Genomic DNA, 24,308 nt, shown 5'->3' on the forward strand with positions numbered 1-24,308 from the left:
AACGTTATGGAACACATTAATTAACTGAAAAATGTTGCATAGTGTCCCTTTAATAGGAATAACCCTAATACTTATCACAAGCTCCAATTCGTGATCTTTAAGTTTAAAGTCACCCTATATTATTTAAAGGTGTATAATTTTGCTTTGCTTAATGATGCCTAATAAATTAATTTAGGTTATTTGTTACAGAAATGTCTTCCTGGGTTAATAAATTCTGGTCAGTGATATAACAGAATATCTAAGGTAGCATATTCCTTGATTTCAGGCTAGTCTCAGTTATTAAAATGTATTTCAATGTAATTACCTGCAAACTTCTACTCTATTTTCATATTATTTTAGCGTTAAATGGCATTGGACATTAATAAGTGATATCTCCTCTTACTGTTATGAGCTATAAAAGGATAAGTTTGTGTAATATTCAGCACAAAACTAATTTAAAAAGTGACTAATTGTGTCTACCAAATTAATAATGACTTATTTATCATTGGATTGCATGGCACATCAGAGCCCATCTTTTACCACAGAGGGGGAAAAAATCTCAAGATGGAACCCTTTCTATTTCCTTCAAAACACTGACAATTTTTATTTGTGTCTTTTTTTCTAGTTGCTGGATAAAGCCTGGGTTGACTATCTTTTTCTATCATGGCAAATAAAAAATGGCCGATAACTTCATTTTTATACTTTTTTATACTTAGGAGTTATATATATTTGTTTCAATATCCACTTTCTCTTACAAAATCAGTTATCTTTATTGTTTAATATGTTTTAGGCATTAACTTCCCATTTGCAGAGTTAGTGTCCTTCTGAGGGGGACTCTAAACTCCGCAATTCACCTTTTCTCCTCTCATGCATGTTTTATTTAACAGGCAAAAGGGGAAAAAAGGTCACCTATCAGTCCTGCTGTTACTGTGAAACCAAGCACTGTAGTCAGTAGCAGGATCAATCAGACAGGGGAAGCAGAAAGATAAAAAGAGTAACCGTAGTCCTTTGCAGAAAGCAGGTCAAACTGTACCTCCTCTGCCTAATCTAAACTAATGAATGTAGAAATTAAACAAACGCACACATTGGTGGTTATATCAGTTTGTTATTAAATTCAATAGAGATCCATTTTATCTAAAAAACTGTCACAGTACTTTAGCTGTTGGCATTTGCAGGTAAATGTGCCATGAAATTAGAAACCACCATGTTAGGAATTTCTCATTGCATTCAACACAGTTTCACTCTTAATTTACCATACCATAATATAATTTATGAACATTTTGTGCATGACTGTTACACCACAGCACAAAATGAAGTGTAGAAATAACCAAAGCACATTTAGTTTAAACAGAACTAAAAGATGTGATGAGCTCAAATTATATTTTATGAAATTTCTCATTCAGCTGACAGTAGGAGGTTTGAAAACACCATGACAACGTTAACAAAACCATATCAGTCATGCTGTGTCATTCTTTTCTGGACACCATCTAGCTCAAACAAGCAGACACACACACACACACACACCCACATACACACAAGGGATCTACAGCACAGCATGTTGCATCAATCTAGTGAAGCATGCTCCTGCATCTTCACAGCTGAGCCTGCCTGTTATTTTTGGGCCACAGCTCATCTTTGTTCACAGGCGGGTGCATGCAAACCCAGGCAAACATGTTGACAAATCCACACACAGATATGTATTTTAAATTTACGTGTACACCTATACATTAATATATACCTTTGTTAAATACATTTATATGTATTGATACACAGACAGACAGATTTTTTTAGTTTCTAACAGTTTTTTTGTTGTTGTTTTTTTTATCAAGGATCGCCCTTCTTTTTGCTCCACCTAGTTTTATTACCTTTGACAAGCTTTTCTATACCTGCTAAAAAAAAAAGAGGATTCACAATAAGAATTAGGTATTAAGTTTAGAGCTGAGTGTTGGCAAGCATGTTGCGATACGATATGCATTGCGTAATTGGGTTACAATGCGATATCATCACAATATTTTATATATCAAGTTATATTGCGCTATACTACTCAGTATATTCATTAAAAGATATTGATCATTCAGTTATTTTGGTAGCCATGTTGTATGGGGTTTAAGTCAGTCTGCATCTGCAATTGCCTCTACTATACAGGGTATGCACAGCAAAAGAGCTCCAAGCCCCCATCTACCGGAGCAGCAGTACGGAAGTATTGCATATCCCCCCATTGTTTTAGGGAAAAATTTATTCTTTAAAAGATAGATATTAGAAGCTAAAGAAATTATATTATATCGGGACGCAGAAAAATAACGATATATCGCCTAATCAATTTTTTTTCCCCACACCCCAAGCTTACCTAATAGCCTCACTTGAAGGTTAGACTTCAGCCTGGGTTTTGCATGAAGGCCCAACTAGTTTATTTTGTTCTAACTTGTTCTGATAACTTTCTCAAAATGTTTTCTGTGATATTTTGCTTCTCATCGTAAACTGTAAATGAAACCTCTTATAATTTAACTGAACAATACTTCATGAAAAATCATGAAATTCTGCCATTAATTCCAGATTTGCAGTGGAACTGACAAACATTTGCCCTTTTGGCAGTTTCTACCACCTGAACTGTTGATCTCTAAAGCTCCTCCAGAGACACTGTGAGCCGCTTCGTTGCTACGTGATTAATCCTCTGTTCCTTAGGGCGTGAGATATGGGTATGTTTTAGCAAGTTTGCCATGTCTTGGCGCTACACAAGATCTTCAAAGTCTGGAATATATTTTTGAACCGCTCAAAACATGTCCATAACATGGCTCTGAGTGCAATATGTTTAAGTCTAAGAAAAGATGGTGGGATTGTGATTTTTAAGATAAAAAATCAATGAAGATAAACAAAACACAAGGAAAAATCTCCCCACCTTCACTCACAGAACTGTGTTCAATATAGAAGTCAAATTAAATCCTCATAACTTTGTTCTTATAAACAGTCGTTCTTGTCCTTTAACGTTTTATCAGTATTCTAGAGATAAAAAATCACATTATGCAGTACCGAATACTCCACTTTATCTCCACTTGTGACAGATCGGCCTGCCACAGCGACTGCCACAGCGCACTGTGCATTAACATTAAACAGCTTGGCTGGCCGTCTGCCTGTCTCTGCATCCTCTGGGGATACAAGGAGACCCGACAGCCATGAAGGCAACTCGGAGAGCACCTGTCATTGCCAATGAGAAGTCACACAAGACCCATGAAATCCTGAATGCTAGCTTCACTTATTAACAGCTCTTCCAAGCAGTGGAAGAAAATTAGAACATTCAATAAAAGGTAGGTACTTACATAATTTGATGCCAGGTCTGGATGTAGATAGTCTATACCTGAAATATGACATTAATAAGTGATGCAATTAGATCAAGTAAAATAATAGGACATAATAGTCTGCTTTTCCTCTTTCTATTTTTGTTTCTGAGCAGCCAATAGGCTGATAAATTAGGTCCTATCAGACAAATTTTTGTATGAATATTATGGAATTAATACAGTTAATCAAGGATAGTTTGCTATAAAATGTATAACTTTATTAATATAAAAAATAATTAGATGGGCTTTGTTTTTATTCAAACAAAATATTATGCTCACCTGCCTGTGAGTATAATAAAAACGTTAACTCAAAAAAATGGTGGTAATTAAAACATAGGCTTTATAAAGTTTATGTCAAATGCAAAGAAATATTTGTGGTAAAAAAAAAAAGGAAATACGGTTGCTCATTAAAATATGAATACTGAAAGGTCCTAGCAGTTTTTGTCCATCACATTATACACACATTCATTACACCAAAGTAACAAGTTAAGCTTCAAAGTTAACATTTTACTGTACGACTTTATTTTATTTTTTCACTGCTTTCCTTTTATAATCAAGTAACATGTACAGCTACACAAGATTCAAATCAATGGAGCTATACATTTTGGATAAAAGCTGTTAAAAAAACACAGATCTAAGGCACAATTACTAATTTATTAAACCAATGGGGGATATATGCAAGCTTAATATTTGCTACAAAAAATTATTTCAGGCAAACTTAATGCTCACCGTCATCCATGATTGCGATGGTAACACCTTTGCCTGTGTACCCCAGCTGCCATGCTTCAGCCACATTTAAGTCCAGCCCAGGGGTCCCATCTGCCTGTCCTGTGTTTATCTAATCACATGGACAGTATGGATAACATTGATTAGTCATAGTACCCAGGTGAGCCAATAAGATATTAGTAATGGTAGAGCATGCTTGCATGGGCTGCAAGGGATATTAACACTGGTTTAAAAAGTTCAGTGCTGAGAATCCAAAGGTTAAAAGAAGGAAGGGGGCATAAATGTCAGCGTTGCAGCATGTTCCTCCTGTGCATCAAATAAATGAAGGGACTGTTGTAACTGCATAAACGTCACACTTGCCATTTAGGCAAAGCACATCAAGAGGCAACAAGGCTACCCAAATGCAAAGATATGGCATCTCAGAATTGGCTAAGCTTATCAAATGAGTATCAATGTTGATTCAGAAAACAGAATGTAAAAGGCCAAGATTCCAAGTAATTAACATGGAAGAATGTGGGCTGGTGCAAAAGGTCAGCCAGCATGGAGACAGCTAGCTGGGTGATTACTCACCAGATACCACTGCTTGGTGAACAGGGGGTCACTCATGTTAACTTCTATATCATTAATATTTCTGTATCCTCGCTTCTGACGACTGAAACCTCCCTGTTCGAAGACATTCTTTACCTAGGAAAAAGAAGCAAAGAAATGTCACATTACAAGAAAGGAGTGAACACAAAGCAAGATATAAAAACAAAATACAAAAACAGCAGCAGAATGAAATCGATGTGCTGGGAAATTTAAGCAGAAACAAAGACAGGTTTCTTGTAACTCTGAAAATATTGCATTGTCTGTTGTTCTGAACTTAGGAAATCACATAACCCAACAGTGTTTTCATCATAAAAGATCTTGTTGTCAGTCAAATCAATTCTCCACCCCATCTAATAAAAGCACTTGCAGGTGGAGCTCAGGCTTCCAGATTCACCTGCTTCACAATAGCTTATTTTCTATCCAGACAACTAAGAATATACAGCCATTATTTTCACAAACACACCAAAGTTTCCCTGATAAATAGGGGTGGATGAATAGCTGTGTCCTGCAATGAGAATTTTTTTTCTTTTATTGTTAAACTACCACAATACAATAAAAAAAATGTTTCTAATGCTTTTATGATAGCCTCTCAGTACATATCATTGTTGCTGATGTTCTTTCAAAATATTTTGGTATTGTGTAGTGTGTGTGTTGTGTTATATAGGTCTTATTATGAGCAAATTAAGTTGTTTTTGTTAATGCTCTTCTGTGACTGTAGCTAAACTGCCTGGATATGGCTGCAAGATCAAAGAAACTAGTAACCAGAATGGTAACAAAAAAGCTCAGAAAAAACTTCTAAAGATATTGAAGGTGAACTTCAAGATCAAAGCACATCAGTGTTAGATCACACTATCCATAGATTAAGCAAACGTGGACTAAATGGGAGATGACCAAGGAGGACACCATTTCTCATTATAAAATATCCATCATAAAAAAGCCAGACTAGACTTTGTCAAACCTCATGTTTACACACCACAAGACTTCTTGCAGAATGTTCTATGAACAAATGAGACAAAAATGAATATTTTTGCCAAGGCATATAAGCTCTATGTTCACAGATGGAATAAATGAAGCATATCAAGACAACAACAGTACTGTGAAACATGGAGGAGGCTGCATTATGTTCTGGGCCTGCTTTGCTCCATCTGGCACAGGGTGTCTTAAATCTCTGAAGGGTTCAATGAAATCTCAACACTATCACAGGATTCTAGAGAGAAATGTGCTGCTCAGTGTTTGATGTAGGCCGTGGGTCTTGCAACAGGATAATGATCTGAAACTCCTAAAAACACCCAAGAATAACCAAGAGGAAAAAGTTGGACTATACTGAAGTGGCCTTCTATGAGACCTTATCTTAAGTAAATCCCATTAAGCATCTTTGGAAGGAGTTGAGACATGATGTCTGGAAAAGAGATGCTTCACACTAGAGAAAGCTGGAACAGTTTGCTCATGAGAAGTGGGTCAAAACACCTGCTGAATGATGTTGACAGATAAATCATTTAGATTGTAATTATTGCCTTAAGTGATTGTGCAACAAAATGTTATTGATATTCTGATAAAGCATAGTGAAAAAGCAGTGTCAACATATTCATCATTACTTTAGTCAGATTCAATCTATTTCTGTGACCATTGCAAGTTTTTCTTTTATTAAATGAAGCAACCAACAATTTTGTCTATGTGTGTATATGGGTTGCAGAGTTGTTTTCGTCAACGATTAGGATGACGAAATAATTTCCTTGATGCTCCCTTTTTTTTTACGACGATAACGAAAACTGATGAGCTAAACATGGATCATTGATGACTAAAACATGAGTAGTCATAGGTTTGAGTTTTAGTCGACGAGATTAGACTAAATGAAAATTAGCGGGTCGTCGGTTGGTAAGTTTAAACTGCATTATCGTGCTGTAATCTGCTAAGTGTTGCTACGTCTTGTTTGATCCTGCCGCCTACCTGCCGCGCAGCGTTGCACATGCTGCAGGAGCACAGATGGATCATGGCAGCAGCGGCAGGGTCTCTGAAAATAACCTGGAGTGGTCTGGTACTGCGTGCTCAACTCTGACAAACTCTGCTCTTATCTTCCATCTGTGCTTGTGCAGAAATGCATCTCCATCCACGCAAAGAGCTCTGGGTCTGGGCTTCATGCTCCACACTGATGGTTCGCTCTCAGCAGTATGGCTCTTCCTGCTCTAGCTACTTAATAAACTATATGTGGCTGATCATACTCTGCCAAACATGAAAAAAAATCTCTGTATTATTATTATTATTATTTTATTTCCTCCAGCTCACAAGAGGTGATACTAAAAATTCTTTAATTTCTACCAAAAGGATAAAATATATAATTTCATTCTGTTTATTGTTTAATAAAGAACCAGGTGAAAATGTACATAGATTTTTAAATATTTCTCTCTCATTTTTGTAGTTTCCATTTATGATGTAAATGTTTCCTTGTATTTTCATTAAAATATTTTCTATGTTTCCTTTGAATATGTCAACATTTTAGTTTGCATATTCATTTAATTTAGGTCTGGATTGCAATGGCATTACAAGACAATTATGTACATGTAGGTTCTCTCTGTGATTTTAAATCTACTTTGACCACTGCCAAAAAATTGCCAAAGTAGAAAGAAGAATATTTTTGTTCATTGCTTTTTTGATTAAAGACGGTTTATTTTATCTGAGTGTAACGCATTATTCACAGTAGATCAGAAAGTGTTTGCTTAGGGATGGAAACCTTGTACGTCTAATACCATTCCTTTATTGTACATTTTGTTATCTTGCCTGTCTGCTATATTAACCAACTTTTGTGAGACACTTTTGTATAAAGTAGGGCATTAATTCTTAAAAAAGGTTTTTTGAATTATATAAATCGAAGTTTTCTGCCCAACAGCAATGATAAACTGCACGGCAGCATTTTGCATCCAGCAATTGTCGTATCTAGGCAAGAGCTGTCAGTCTGGTAAAGAATCTGGTTGTTATTGGCAATCGTAAAGGTTAACTTTTTTTGCAACATAAAACTGACTAAAACTAGACTAAAACCTTTTTAAGTTTTAGTCAACTAAAACTGACTAAAACTATCACATATTGTAATGACTAAAATGCAACTAAGACTAATAATAGTTTTCGTCCTGAAGACAAAGACTAAATCTAAGATGGCTGTCAAAAACAATACCGATGGGTTGTCAAGATAATACAATATAAAACTCCAAATTGATATCTAGGAATATATTAGATACTCAAGACCATTTCGATACCAATCAGATAAAAAAGGACAAATAATTAAAGACATGAAAAAAGGTTTTACTTGGAAAAAGTCCCCTTCTTCAATCTCATCATGGAACATCAACAGAATCACAAAAATATGCTAACAACACTCGTCCTTAGTATTGATACTATGCCAAAATATTATTGTAGCTGAATTCAGCATTTGAGTATTGATCTTTTTGGGGATCCTTGTATATACAGTACATTCAGTCAATCACACCCTGGAACTTGAAAAAAAACAATAAACCCTTTCATAAGTGAAACATTATGGCTATGGCACAACTTCACTTGGTGGCTCAGGGGTTTATTTGAGATAGGTATACACTAACCTGATTGCCACCTTTCAAAACTCAGACAGAAAGAGACATCTAGCAGTGTTTTTTTTTAAAGGAACATGATTTTCTTCTCCCTCTGCCATCTGATTTTATTGTCTTTTTGATGTTTTTTAGTTTCACCATTTAGCAGTTATATTCATTGAGTCACTCTTATTCATTGGCACTTTGGGAATGAGTAATTTCAGCTTTGAACCTTCACTATTCTTGTTTTTTGTTACACTTTTCATGAAAAACACCAGTATTTACTATTTAATGTACAAAGTTGGGAATTGTTTGCGATTTCAAAAAAGAAAAGACGGATATTTACGAGAACTAAAGAGCAATTAAACTGAAACTACAGCTGGTTGTAATTACCTTATTTACAAAATGCCACAACACCATTTATAGAAATGTTTGTGTTTACACAAAAACTACAGAGCCTTAATGTACTTTATCAATCTGTACCTGGGAGTAGGCTCACTGTTCTTATACAAAGTTGTGAATTGAGTACCCTGAATTTACACATCATGATGTTACAATTCTTACTCTGAATAAAAGTACAACAAGTCATAATCTAACACTTTAACACAAAAATAAATAAAAGGATCAAAAATCAATATATTCAAAACAGCTTTTAGTGTAACTTTTAAACTTCGCACCATGAATTTCAAAAGATTGCAAGAAATGGAAACAAAAAGCCTGTCCTAATGGTCTAGAGATGCATAGAAACCAATTATTGCAATGTATCCACATAGAATCACATTAAACATCTGAGTGAACCTCAGCATCTGGAATGTAGACCTGTGCATGTCCGTGTTGTCTCACTTCCATTAGCTGCATTAGCTCGGTGAAGTGGTTCACATTTATTTTCATTAGCACCTCTCACAGCCATAATTAGAGAGGTCAGTTGATTGTCTGCAGCAGGACCTCCACTCTTACCGCCTCCAACAATAGACCAAGCTAAACACGTAGAGTTATACAAGACAAATGGCACCGGAACAAACAGATTCATTCACAACCTTTCAGCGTTCAAACAGACTATTGCTTTAGTACAACCATGCCTTCAATAGACTCAAAGTGGGCATTTACTGTATAAGAGGTCACCAGCAAATCCAAAAGCATGTATTTCCTACTAACTGTTTGCTATGTGCAAATGTAAAAATATGTTTTTCTAAGCTACTTAAAACCTACACTTGCTTATAATTTAATGTATTGAATTGTCACTCAAACCCTGCTGTTGCCAAAGGGGAGTATGACATGATCTGATGGAACTCAAGAATGTCTTTTGGCAAAATCAAAAACCTAAAGGTTTGTCTACTCACTGTTTTTCATCTGGAATTATATAAGCTCTGTAAAAATGGCTAACATGAAAACTTCCAGTTTCAGACTGGAAAAACTGCATACAGTGGAAACAAGGGCACGCTTAGAAACAACTCTGTTCCTGCAGAAGAAAAATAAAAACTAAACTAAACTAAAATGCTCAAATTTATTTCCTGAAAAACTTTCACAGCTACCTAAGAAGGAATCTAAAGCCAAAAATAATTCTTTAAAAAGGTTTTAGGCACACATCTTCTCTTCCTCTGAAATAGGTAAAAAATAAAGTCAGCGAAAACCAGGGATGTTGAAGTTGGACTGAGCTTATAAATGTATTAATGTAAATTTGCACCACAGTAATTATTATCATCCTCATCAGACGGTAAAGCAGGCCACTGCAGCACAGCTAGAGTGAGATAGATGATTTTGTGTTTTAAGTAGCTTAATAACTGAAAGCTATTTTAATGGAGGCGTTGAAAATTAAACAATTAGTCTTGTCTTCTGGAGAACGAAGGCGTTGCTGTTTTCCTAAAGCACTTATGTTAATCTTACCTACCTTTTACAGTAAAATATAGTTCTTTCCAAACCTCCATAAAGGGTTCTGTTTGAAAAGTTACTGTTTCAGACGAAAGTAGATATAATTAACACTCACCCTTCTGTCTGTTTGGAGGTGCTGTTTGATCCGAGTGCTGCGTTTACTTCGTCTCTTTGAAGTCTCTTGAGGATAGAAGTGAAACAGGCCCTCTCCAAAGGGAAGCTGAATTCAAATGTAAAAACACACAGAGAGAGGGGAATATCACGATCAGAAACAGATACAAGAACAATCCAAAAACAGCTATCAAAAAGTGTAAACACATGCATTGATAAAAACATACCATTAGAAATGCAGAAGAAAGACAATGGGGTCATATCTATGCAAAACAAAGACTATGGTTTCCTGGGTTGTACAAAGGATCTATTTTAAGGCACTGAAGAAGAGGAATGAACCATGATAAATCACGTAGACAGGGCAATAAGATGCATCATCCAGAGTCCCCCTCAGCACTGTACAGAGATTAAAGACCTCCTTATGTTTTGGTAACAGTCAGGGAGCAGGTCAATCCTTAAAATAAATGCTCTCAGATGTGCCTGTCAGATGCAGTCTTGTAATGTAATGATGAGGCAAATTTGAATACTGCTCCTATAAACCACTGTTCATTTGCTGGACATTGCTTGAAAATGTCATTTAAAAAGATAAACATTTAAGCGAAATGCATTTATTCTTTGTAATTATGCGTTTTAATGATCTTGCTGTGTTGATTATTGCCAGTTTGGTGGCCCGATCTAGTTAATTAGGCAATAAAAGAGGATAAGTCAAATAACACAAACAGTGTTTAATGGTGCGTCTCCCATTAGGACCAATATAGCCACAGATTACATAACCTAAGAGGCTGTACATGTCAGGGGAAGAACAAGTGTCTGCAACATCTCAGAGTTGGTAATGCTGCACAGTTTCTGCACAGATATTATAATAAAATGAGTGAAATGAACAGAAACAGTGGGACGTCTAAGGAGATCTCTATTCAGAACAAGGCAGACAGCATTTTGTATAATGTTACGCCTCACTGACTGAGCCTGCAGCCAATTTCATCCAAACATTTATTTTGACAAGGAACACATACTCTCAGGGAATTAATTTTAATATCTTACAGCAACTGCTTTGATATGTTGCTGCTGGTCATTTACATTTCTCAAAAATATGTTTATGGGATGTTTCTCAAAATATGAATTAAATGCCTCCCTTAGCATACATGAAATTAAAAAGCAAATTATTAAAATGTAATAATGACGGTAATGATTCAAATTCAATTAGTAATAGCACAACTCTTTGTTTGGTTCTTACAAAATATGTTATCTTAAAGACACCTCATGGAGCCTCCTCCTTTGAAGGACATTGGTGATAAACACATTTGGTCCCATAGGCCAATGGGTAAACCTGAAAAATCAGCCTGCATTTCAGTGGAAATGACGTCATTAAATTTACAAAGTAGGGTGAAGTAAAAACCACAAGAACACATCAAGATGATGAGTGTTCTTGTGTTGTGGTTGATTCTCTAACAGACAGCTAGTAACTATTGTGAGAATGGGAGTGGATCAAAATGTTCCAAACATGTCAATATTTCCTACATATATATATATATATATATATATATATATGACAAAAATGCATGCATAACACTTTCTAGTCTGAGCATCCCTAATACCTTCCGTGCACTCTGGAACCCATGTTGTTTTGCAACTTGGTGCGCCTCATCCTGCGCGTCCTCATACAGCTGAACCAAAAGGTGGTCCGTCAGGACTCCTTCTGTAGCTTGCGTCGTAAATGTCAGCAACGCGTTCAGCAGTACCATAAATCCCACGGCTGTCCCACAGTGGGAATATCCACGCATCGTGTCTGGCTTGTTGTCAGTTCTCTTGAAATTGCCAAAAGGATGGAGTAAAAAAAAAAAAAAGAAAAGATATCAGTGCGCGGGATGCTCCTCGTTAGAGATGGGGGGAGAAAGAGGCAGAGGAGGACAAGAACGTGGAGCGAGGAAGGGGGGTGTTAGATTAACGCATCTCTTCGTCGCGAAGCAGTAGATGAAACCACTGAAGTTGTTTGGCTGAGATGCACTAATCTCTGTCGGGTTTTATGCTGTGGATCCAGCCAGACTACATCCTCAGCTTTCTGTCTCTCCTCCTCTATCTCATCTGTAATTCATTTACCTTCTTCGCTCGGGCTTGTCTCGTGCGTGTGACGTTGTACCAATTGGACTCTGACGGGTGTGCACCATTGTTTCCTTTACTTTTCAGCACCTTGGAGAATTCCTCGGGGTTGACAGGAATTCTAAAGATTAGGTTTTAAAGTTACACATAACCAGATATATATATATTTTTTATGTATCCTAATCGATTTGTATTCAAATCATACCTAAACACTCGCATTTATATATCATTAAATATACAAATATATCTACAGTCCTAAAGGTTGAGATTGTCATTTGAATGTGAGCAGAAAACAGCAGCAGTGTCCAAATGGTTCTTATTAACATCTACAATCTTTCGAGTTTTACTCCTGTTTAATCAGTACATGAGGATGACAGTGAATATATAAAGATAATAAACAGACAAATCACATTAAACTAACATAAAATAGAACTAATAGTGAAAAAATCTATTAAAGTAATTTCATGATATCCATATGTCATTGTTAAAGGAGGCTGACTTTAGAATTAGTCCAATACTGATGTCCTAGAAAGTGCTCATTTGGGACATCTTATTGCAAAATTGATGTTCTTAAGTAACATCTGAAAAGACAAAAATCTAAAATATGAAGTGCTATAAAATATAGCTACGTGTTTTTTCTATGTATTTAGAATTTCTGTTAGACTTCTATTATGCCTGTGTGCCAAGTCCGAAAGGATTCAAATGTAATACTGTGTTCTGTCATATATAATGTTCACTAACATGTGTGCTAACAAGAGAGCATAATAGAGTGGGAATTAGTGCTCACAGATGTCTTTGGGAAAATAATGAGGGTGTATTTTCTAAAAGTGGCTACTAATCACAGTTACCACATTCCTTCCAGAGCTCTTCCTACGCTCCTGCCGCTCTGCAGCCCCAAGATTATGTGCGTTTGGCATTCTGGGCAAAGCAGCATTCTTCTCTTCTCAAACACTACTGCTTCCTGTAATATATAAGTAATACAACACTGCTACATCTGGGTGTTTTATTCATTATCACCATCAGATAAATAGCTATGTGTGAAGGGCATGTGAAGAATGTCACAGCCTTTTTATAACTGAGTCAGGGAGATAGATTTTCCTCTCTTTTTTTGCTGTTTAGAAGTGAAAGAAGTAGGCAATTATAAAAAGCTCTCATGCTGTGTTAAAAATGTTGAAGGATAAGGCGTATCTCTCCATTTTCATAGAGGGACTCTGCCTCTATTTTATTTGACAATGAAATATCATTTGATTTTCCGAGTTAAATGTAAAACGCCTCTAAAATATGTCATTGCTTTAAAGTGACAATTTTAAAATAATTAGAGCTATTGTTCAGACAGAAGAATCTGATATACATTCAAACTAATCTTAGTTTGATTGCAGTGTCAAATATTTTAATAATCATACCTATATTTTTATTTCAATTTAACTTCTATAAAAATGAGATCCAAGGTAATAACCTCACAAACTAATGAGATGCTATTTCTTAAAATCCCAGATAATTTAAAAGTCAGTGTTTTGGTTGGATATTGATAAACCTTTTCTTTTTTTTAACGTACTTACTTTTACCATTTACCATATTATGCGAAGTTACAGACTGGTTATTTATGTTGTATTGGAACTTCAGTTTGTTCTATAAAAAATGAATCAGGTCATTATTTTTTAAGGTTTTCTTCCTCCTGTATAAGTAACAGCAGAAATTCGTTTGCATTGTGTTGTTGACTATCAGCAATCCCTCACACTAGGAAAAAACACCCTCTTAACAGGAAGAATCCTCCAGCAGGCCCAGTGAGATGCCTTCTGAGGGCCAAGGATGGTTCAAGGATGTAGAAGTAGACATACAAAAAGAACATAGAAGCAGTAATCCATTTAAAAAAAAAATCTATGTTAGAAAAGGTAACAGTAAACTAACCAGAAAGGCAACTCTGTCTAATAAAGAAACTGTTAATCATTTGAGCTCAGAGCCATTTTCATGTCAAAAGGAAAGAAAGATATCATATACAGTCCGTCACAGTCCAATCTGAAATGTAGACAGGGTGTCAGCCTCATGGACTGGTTCTACAAAAAAAGGAGTCTGATAACCAAAATGAAAGGTAATCTGGACATGAAGGGCACAGAACAAAACCAGGATCTGACAACGCCAACCCAAAATCTGGTATGGTAAATGTAAAAGGCAATAAATGTCGGATGAACTACTAGTAAACTAGTTAAAAGAACAAAAAATATAGCTAGCTAAGACCAAGTAAAAGAAACTAACAGAATGAGGTAGGAAAAAAACAGAATCAGTAACAGAATTATGTTCCAACCCGGAGAGACTCGTACAGAGAAAAGCTGCAATAATCAAATATTCAATTTATTTATACAGGTAACACAATCATATTCTTCAAATATATTTCTAAGGAAAACCAGCTGATTGCCAGGACTCATTGACTCTCTGCACTCCCACACACTGAGCATGAATGTAGCGACAGTGGAGAGGAAAACTCCATTTTAACAGGTAGAAACCTCCAGCAGAACCAGGTTCAGTGTGAGCGGCCATATGCTGAGACCAACTGGGGTTCAAGGAAACAGAAGCAGATAGAGAAATAAAAAAAAATAAGTTTTTGGCATTCATGCCCTGTCAGAAGACTTTGATGCTGTTTATAAACATATGCTTGGATAAGTAACGTAGAAAAGGATTAGTGTAGCCTTCCCCTGGGTCCCGGACACTGGTGGTGGAATAAGCCACCGGATGGTGAGTGGGACTGAGAATGAGGGAGGAGACGATCATTCAAATCGTTTACTGTTTGCTTTAAAACTGCCTTAATCAGTTTAAATTAGCAACATGTGTACTTAAAAATGTCAAGCTTTCTGAGATCACGTTAAACTTTAAGATTAGGCCCTCATTGTTCGGACATGCACTTGTGGACATGCATTTGCACTGGAGAAGAAATAGGAGTTAAAACAGAAAGACCTTTAATAAATTTTTTGTAAAGTTGCCTGAGGCAGGAGTGGATGCGGGCTTCTTGTCAGGGTTTTAGTTAGAGTGAGAAATTAAGGCCTGCAGCTACAAGCTGATACTCAACAGATAATAAAAAATAGGATGTACACATATATGCAAACACCTAAAAACTACAGATCAAAAAATAACAAAGCATTTGCCACCAACCTTTCAAGTGGACAAAAGTGAAAAAGATACTGATCTTCAATGTATTCCTCTGATTTGCATTTTTATTCTTAGAGTAATGTATATTATATTTTCATGAATAGTTTATGATTGCAGATGGATATAATTCATTGATGCCAACTCTGTCAGAATTTAAGAGAATTTCTTTAAGAGCATAAAGAGCAACGCATATACTTAGAAGGCAAATGTCAAGTATAAATCTGTAAAACAAAGCATAACACATTGCATTTGTGTCACAAATAGATGAGGGCACAAAAACAGCTTTTTATCTTTTCCTTATGAAGCTGCATTTCAGAGGTTGTTCTATACTCTACTGCTGTGAGACGACATGTCTTTGAGTGCAGGGATTGTGCTTGCAGCGATATTGATTGCTTTGTATGTACGAGCTTCTCATCTGATTGTTTCATTCACTTCTTTTTTAGTGTCTCATTCTTTGTTCCAGTGTGCTGTACACTGCCTATATCTGAGGGAGCTGCCACCTGCATCTGGCTCTGCGAGATAAGATGCTGACTTCCACAGGTAGAGTGATATATAAACCCACTGATAACACCAGTGTTCATTACTGCAGAAAGCTGACATGAAATGACATATCATTACCACAGTGTCCTTTGCTTTACATTACCCCTATGGTCACTGAGGCTCAATAACAGACTGTTGGGATCTGGAGGTTGTGTGTTACATATCATCTAAAGAAAATGTGACATCCTAATTGAACTGCCTAATGGTAAAGACAAACAATATTCTTACTCTAGTGAAAAAATAATTAATAACAATTACTATTCTTCAATTTGATCTACCAACAAGGAATATTATTTAGGGAGGAATGCTCATCTGTGTCCTATCTTTAATTTAATAGATTCAGTGGAGGGCGCTAAACATTAGGGTGATGGGGAAAAATTGTCAAACTACTTTTGAAATATGTTTTATCAAAATGTCTATTTCAATTTTTTTTAAATCATTGTGTGAATAAAGCAGACTTGTTTTTAGAAATTTGCATTCATTTTATAATTTCTTGTTATCATCCAACAGGAGTCCCATATTCCATTAAAACAAATGTCTTGGTTAAATGAAAATAACTGCATTTTAAAATAACCTTAGATATGAATGATTTAGGAACCACAACTTCCAGCTTCTCATCCAAGAATTACTTTTTGTTTTACTTTGATTGCAGTGAGGTGCAGTGACAGATTGACACTTGTGTGCAAGGTCTAATCAATACATTTACCTCACCATTAAGTTTTTCACAATCCACAAATTTTCATTTTTTAAGAAATTGTGGGTGACTGGAAATTGCAACAACTCCTTTGAAATTACAAAGTGTGTTGAGCAGATAGTGAGGTGCACAGTGCACAGAAGTCCAAATATATATAATATACAAATTCATAAACCTACTTGCATCACCTGATTTGTGTGCGCTTATTAGTGTTTAAAGCAAGATGCTGCATACATTTGTCTGTTTTAAAAAGTGTGATCTCTTCTACCATCACATGTTGGGGCAACAACATCAGAACAAATGCTTTAGAAAACCTTAATCAGTTGATAAAGAAGGCTAGCTCTGTTCTAAAAACTCCTCTATCACATTTGGATTTTTTTTTTTACAATAAAATGTCACTTAGAACAAAAAACAAAAAGGACAAACAAGAACATCCTCTTTATAAGACAGGTAAAAAGTGTTTTTTCTTAACATAAATAAATAAATACAAAAAATTTTAATTCCTCCCACCATCCATGTTTTTGTTTAAATAACTACAGAAATACAAGAATTACCTGGTATCAAAAAAAGCTTGAGCTACAATATGAAGCAAAATGTGCACTGTAAAAATACTGTAGTATTGTTTATTTCAAAACTGCAAAGCAAAAAACACTAGAGCCTGAAGCAGAAGAGGGCTTGCTCATCTCCTTTTAGAATGTGCAGCCACCTGCTTTGATATTCAGATTCTATTCTGAATATAAATTTGGTCTAATTGAAAAAGAAAAACAACAGAGCGAGCTCAGATTAAGCATAATCATAATAATCATTCCCCTCTGTGTATTACTTGCTTTGAGGTGAATATTCACCACTTGCTAATTAATGCATCACCTTGGAGGGAACAAAAGGACATGTAAATTAGCCTTAGAGATGAATCATATTAGAGAGAGAAAGGGAAAAAAAATATTCTCTCTTATTTGATTAATTATCAAACTCAGCATGACATTTAATGAAACAGCTTTTAATTTCCAGATGATATTAAGTTTTATTATTTGGTGTTACTAACCTTTACATTTTAAATGCAATATTTCAGGGTGCTTTTTATATTTTATGATTTTTTTTCTGTGCAGTTTAAATGTAGCATCATATTTCTTGTCATACATTTATCTATAGTGCATGAAACTGACAATACTTTTGTTCTGTATCTCCTTATTATACGTTTTTTGTTTATGTCCCTGTGAAAGAACTTAGAGTAGTCTTTTGATTACTAGTTGTAGTTATATTTGTGTCCACTTTACAGGACTATACCGGTTGGATACAAGAAGTGGATTTTAAGCTCATGTTTTAGGTCACATGAATAAAGCTGGTGATTTAACCACCTTCAAAATTTTGCATCTGGGATTTTGAAATAGGGCCTTGCAATCAATAGCATTGCAAATATAATTGCTATTTTACAAAATTAAATATTCAAATCAAAGGGAGAAGGGAGTGCAGCAATGCATGCCAGTAGTAGTAAGCACTTTTTGTTGCAACATTAACTGTAAAGTCAGGCTACAAGGTATAGTATTCCTCCACAAGCAAGCTTTCAAGGTCATGAAAACTATGAAAACCTGGAGTGAAACATCTCCGTGCTTGTGATCACTGAAAAGAAACGTTTGAAATGAAATCATAATTTCAATTTTGGTTGAAAAAAATTCACAATTTTGCTTTTTGGCAAAATCACTCAGCCTCATTTTGAAATACACTTTTTAATTTTTTTTTATCTGTGAAGCAAAGATGGCCATTTACCTGTCCCACAGAGACAGACTGCAGGAGGGACCTCACCCTGATACTGTGGCTCTGTGGAAGTGCAATGTTAAATCCAGAATAAGGCTGGCATTTCACTTCCACAGAGCAACACAGAACATGGAGGACTTTATGCAGTTGTGGGGTTTTAATAAATTATATGTATTGTGTCAAATGGAGATTTATAATATAACAAACTCATCATTTAATGATTTTTAATTGACACTTGTTTCATACAAATAATTGATTATATTGTTTGAATTGTGTGAATAAAGTGTTGGTAAACGTCATTCTGAAATACAGCAGTGCTACTAATTTCTTATCCAGATAAGGTATGTGGTTTTTGTGTCAATGCAGGGTGAGATTGGGAGAATAATTGGCACGATATAAGACACACTAAAACAGTCTTGAAGTATAAAGTAATAAATACATTTAGCAATAAGTTCTATCTTAACCTAATAAAGGAAAAACATTGTACACATAAGATTGTCTAGGAAATGATTGCCACAGGACTTGCACCATCTTCCTCAAGGTGAAAGAAGCAGCAAAAATTGGGGTTCCACCTCATTATTGAAATATTCTTTGAATTGTTATCTATGAGTTCTGCAGGAATGATTTCAGCACAGTGCCAGTACTGTTTTAAAGACATAGTGTCAGGACACCTGTCTGTGTTTGTGTTTCTGTGTTTGTCTCCCTTCCTCCACCAGGAGGCGCCTAGCTCTGGTCCGCTTCCTCACACACCTGCTGATGGTTTCCTCGTTAACGGAGCATTCTTAAGCTGTTGACTGCCAGTTTTGGGTACTCTAGTCAAACTGAGTTCTAGTCAACCTGAGTTTTAACATTGTTTGTCTTTTGCCTCTCGGCAGGAAGTCATCCTGCTAACTGGATTTTTCAGACCTTCTCTCCCTGTAAGGATCAACTGAGCTACAAACTGAGCTGGGGTTCAAACAGGAGGTTTGGATCCACTTTCCCCAAGAGAACGTTTGAGCTTTGCACTGAGAAACAGATTAATCTCCACTACGACCCGTTCCAAGCACCGCAGGAAATCTGAGTGGCAGTCAGTTTCTCCGTTCACCTACTAACAACCGCATTCTGGGTAAACCCTGTTCCGCCCTCCACTGAATCAGACAAACCCTGGAACTACAGCATACAGAATGGAGTCAAGGATTCAACAACTTCTCTGGAAACGTGAGTCAGCAACCAAATCCTCTTCTCCAAGTTCACAAATCAAATTTCCCACTGAACCTGAACTAACCGCTGTGTCTTCCCCTCACTTTTCAGTTCCGATTGAGCAGTGTTCAGTGCAACACTTCTCTCTGAATTATCTCTCTCTCTTTTTTTTTTTATAAAAAAAATTAAAAATAACAAAAATAAATGAATTATCTCTTCAATAAAACCTGTTAAACCTTCTTCCTGGTCTCCCTGTTTGGTCTTCTGCATTTGGGTCTGAACCTTAGTAAAATCATAACACATAGATTGAATAATTTGGTGAAAAACTAACAATTCTTAATCTTAAAACACCTAAGCAGAGAAAATGACCACCACAGGTATTTATTTATATATTTTTTTGCCTGATTTGATTAAAACATTGGTTGTGTCATTCTGTCTTGTGTGTTGTCCACTTACAAGTAGTTACCACAATTTATCACCTTAGATTAGCCAGATTAGCCTTAGATTTAACATGATAAAGACATAAAATATTACTTTCAGAGGCATAGTAAAAGTAATTTTTCAGGTAGTAGTTTAGATATAACAATCTACAACTTTAACAAAGCAACTCTAACCAAATAAGTTTTAAACAAAATTAAGAGCTTCACCGCTTCCCGGTTTGTAGAAGTTTGTTTTAGATTAGTGGAGAATATGAATTGAGTGCTGCTTCTCTATATTTGGTTCTGATCTGGAGATATAGACTTGAACCAAAACACCTGAGTAGTCGAGAGGGTAGTGGTGGGAATGGCAGTTCTTCAGGGTGAAATAAATCATAACAGCAAGGTTAATAAAATAATTTGTTCAAATTGTACTATTTCTTCACTGTATCATAAAGTTCATGCAGTTTTGGTTTTACAGTTAAATTAAGCAATAAGAATGGCTATTGTGACATTTAGTTAGCTATTTACACAGCTCTAACTGCATTTTATGTTCCTTTACATTTACAACAGATAATACGTATTGCTTTAGGAAAATTAAGTGTGCCAGTTGTAAAACCTTAACAGCCAGAAGATCAAAAGGAGTTTGAAATTCTGGCCACCATAGGTCAATCAGTTCAGATGAAATATGAAAAAAAATAAGTGCTAGATAAAAATATCTAAAATGTATTAAAAAAAAATCAATTCCCAGATAACATGAGAAAAAAAAATACATAAATTACTGTATTATATATTCCAGATCATGTCCATCCTGTCTCAGATCACTGGTAAAGTTTGTGTGGGACACAGTGCTATACAAGGTTTATTTACTACATAAATCAATGGCATTAAACTGTGCTTTGTTCACACCATGCTGCAACACTGACACAACCCGTTTCATACATTAGGCAAATTAGTGAATCAGCAGTATGGCTGAAACAATTCATTGAAAAAATCGTGATTAATCAATTATTGCAATAATCGTCAACTAATTTTGTAATCGATTAATCGTTAACTGGTGACAGCTGACAGAGCAACCTACTTAGAGCAGTAATTATATCAAAATTGTAAAATTATATGTAAACATTTTTCATTCAATATCCAGAATTCCTAAAGTGGAAAAGTTTTAGTTTCACCTGGTTAAGTTTAATAAAAAATGTTCTTGTTGGAACCTTTGGGTAGCTGATTATTAATCGATTAATTGGAAAAATATTCGACAAATTCATTGTTTTGTAATATAAGTGTTCGCTGCAACCCTAATCAGCAGCACGAATCATCCTTTGATGGCAGCGAATTTCGGCTCAGTCAAGGAAAGTCATGGCCAGATTTATGCTTTACAGGAATCAATACCATTTCGAGCAAGTTTTACTTGCTAGCATTTCCTGTGTTTCCAGTTGATTGGCTTGTCATATGTTGACTCTGTGTAAGCTAATTGAGAAACAGATGTTTAACAACTGTTTGTGTCACAAAAAACAGGTATTTATTCTCCTTACCAGCTTAACCTCACTTCAAAGCAACACTGTACGTTTTGGGAACACTCTTCACTGCATTTGCCATTATTACCATGAGATTACATTAATCAGCAACCGCAAAACAGGGTAAAATTGGAAGTAACTAAAATCTCTCTGTTTTCTGAAAATGTTTCAATATCTTTCCAGAGGCCTGCTTCACAAAGCAGGTTTTACAAACTCAAACCCTCAACTCTGTTGTTGGTTTCACAACAGCTTCTGTAAATTAGTTTAATCAACCATGAGTAGGACCTCGTCGTCTCCGGATAAAGCGGGAGACGTCGAGTACGAACTATGAGTAGGTCTATTCAGAGTTGGACACATGCGTAACAACTTTAAAAAGCCATTATCAGTGGAGCATTGATTATTCACAATGACAACAGGCAAAAGGAAGTGCCAATTTCACAACACAGGATCTAGATATTTCAATGCAGGAATAAATAAACAAATTATATGAAGTGTTTAAAAGAGACCAACAGCGCTACAGCTGCAAAGGAGAGATAGACGGTGTAGGAGAAAATTGCCGCTCAATTTAATGTGTAAGATTATTAGAAGTCTGTTTGAGGGCTATGGCAGGCTGTTTTAACATTTATTAAAAGCACACTCCTCTCTGTTTTTCCATTTGTAGATCACTAAAGTAGGATTCTTCCTGGTCAAAATTCCATTCCCAGTCCGAACTATAATAACAGATTTTTTTAACCACAGAGCCCAGTGTTTCCTTTTTAAAGTCAAGTAAGCTGTTTTGTTTTTGTTTTTTTTACTAAGATAATATAACTCTTCAAAAGTCAATGACTGAAATTCATAATTTCAAATCCAAATTTTGTATAACATGTTTACAGACGATAATTAAAATGTTTATGTCTCACCAGAACTGTACTTAGATAAAAAAAAAAAAAAAAAACCCGACTGGAAATATAAGAAATTTCTGTAATGATTAAAGAGCAAAAAAACTATGGAAGACAAAAAAAATGGAATATTTTGAATAAAGTTATGAATGTGAAAAACAGTTTATCAACATTAAAAAAATGCTTCTTTTAGACTAATTGGTTTGTCTATCTCAACCCAGGATGGGGACAGATGAAATGACCTTGGAGGGATATGATGACAAATAGGCTGTACCACGCAAGCAGCATACGCAGCAGTGTCTTTGTGAGTGGGCTCTGATGTTCTTTCCATTTTAAAAGCACATTAGAGATAATGGTAATAGTATACCAGAGGTTCCCAAGCTTCTCTTCAGTACAGTGCTATACACTTTCATAGGCCATTAAGAAAGTAAACAATGGATATTTTTCAAGGAAGTAAAGGGTAAACATGGCAATTCACAAAGAAATAATGCCAGTTTGAATCTTTGATGTTCAAAGTCTTGCTACTAACCTTTTATTTAAAGATATTTTCCGGAAACAAAAGCACATTTTCTCAGAAAAATGTCCTTAAAGATCTTAACTTCAATATTTCTATGAGTATGGATATGTTTTGTTCTTTTTCAGAATCAGTGACTAACAAAACAACTGAAATGAATGCACAAAGATTCTGTGCTATAAACAAAAACATCTCAAGTTGTCTGAAGGAACATGATGAAGTAGGATAAAGATTGGGACAACCATTGTTTCCAGGTCGTTAATTTGTTAACACACGTAAGCTGCAGCAATGACTCTCATGGAAACATAGAGAGTAGCACCTCTGCTCAATCTCTTAGAAAATGCTGGAGACAGCATCCTTTGATCCATCCAGTGATTTGCGATAGATGCAGTTTCTTCCTGTTGATCAGTAACCATACTGAGACGAGGTCATTCAAGTGGTAAGTCTGTTGTAAAGTCTTAAGAAAATTTTGATGCCAGAGGACTAATTAAAGTATTTATTCAAACCTCCTGTAATCAATTCAGTTATCTATTGATTTGATAATTTTATTAGTTTTAGTGTTTTCATTGTCTAGTGTTATACACGAGACTCAGTATAATATTTACAAAAGCGGAAGCAGTTCACTTCTCTTATTACTGTTGCTGTGAACAATCAGGACTGCTTCCTACTTTATCCATTCATCATGTCATTGTAAAAACTGGCAGTAGAGTAGAGGGTGTAATAAACCCTGCACAGGCTGCTCTGCAGGGGTCAATAAAAGTGCAGGCTAAACTACATTTATATTTCCTGAATGAGCATATCATTGGGTATTCTGTTCTTGTTTGGCTCTACGATTCATCAGGATAACCCATGCAATCAATACAAGGACCATTAGGCTTTACAAACCCTGTTTGTCCTTAAACTGCTTGCTGCCTCTCTAGGTAAGATGTCCTGTCAACCTGTAAAGACTTACTCACAGGTGGTTTAAGACTACAGGATGTTTGTTGGTTCTGACATTTTATCTCTAACATTTTTTGTCCCATGAAAATATCCTACATGTCAAAAAAGTATTAAAGTGGCAACACAAAACAGGTAAAATAGGTAACAAACAGAATGTTTTTTTTTAGTAAACATACTTCTTATTCTTTTTGATCTTCACAAAAATCCTAGTAATTCTAGGAAACAACACATAAAAAGAAATACAATAAAATAATGAAGTAGTGTTAAGTAAAGTTGATTAACAGGGATAATTAACATTTCAGAAATATACTTTCAAAAATACCAGATTACAACTTACTTTCTTAACATGGGAATTGACATGAAAATTTACCCATTTTTCTTACATCGAGGTTTTTGGACCTCTTTTATATTCTTTTATCTTTGGTGATTTCTTTTTTATTAACACATGGATAAGGTCAGCATATGCCCAGGGCCCCATAGCCAAT

The 24,308-nt window shown here is 35.5% G+C and overlaps 1 protein-coding gene across 1 annotated transcript in view; it reads right to left on the reverse strand.

Moving 5' to 3' along the window:
• pcsk2 (proprotein convertase subtilisin/kexin type 2) overlaps positions 1-12,257 on the reverse strand; it is a 35,703-nt gene extending 23,446 nt beyond the window's left edge. Inside the window, exons 1-5 of the mRNA XM_015382030.1 lie at positions 11,755-12,257; positions 10,164-10,268; positions 4,608-4,721; positions 4,041-4,149; positions 3,294-3,331 (exon numbers count right to left, since the gene is read on the reverse strand). Of these exons, the coding sequence (XP_015237516.1) occupies positions 3,294-3,331; positions 4,041-4,149; positions 4,608-4,721; positions 10,164-10,268; positions 11,755-11,940 (552 nt within the window). The 5' untranslated portion in view covers positions 11,941-12,257. The remainder of the gene's footprint in view (positions 1-3,293; positions 3,332-4,040; positions 4,150-4,607; positions 4,722-10,163; positions 10,269-11,754) is intronic.
• Positions 12,258-24,308: the final 12,051 nt, after the last annotated feature.

The sequence above is a fragment of the Cyprinodon variegatus genome, unplaced genomic scaffold (assembly GCF_000732505.1).
Source record: "Cyprinodon variegatus isolate N-32 unplaced genomic scaffold, C_variegatus-1.0 Scaffold1, whole genome shotgun sequence".
Lineage (NCBI taxonomy): Eukaryota > Metazoa > Chordata > Actinopteri > Cyprinodontiformes > Cyprinodontidae > Cyprinodon > Cyprinodon variegatus.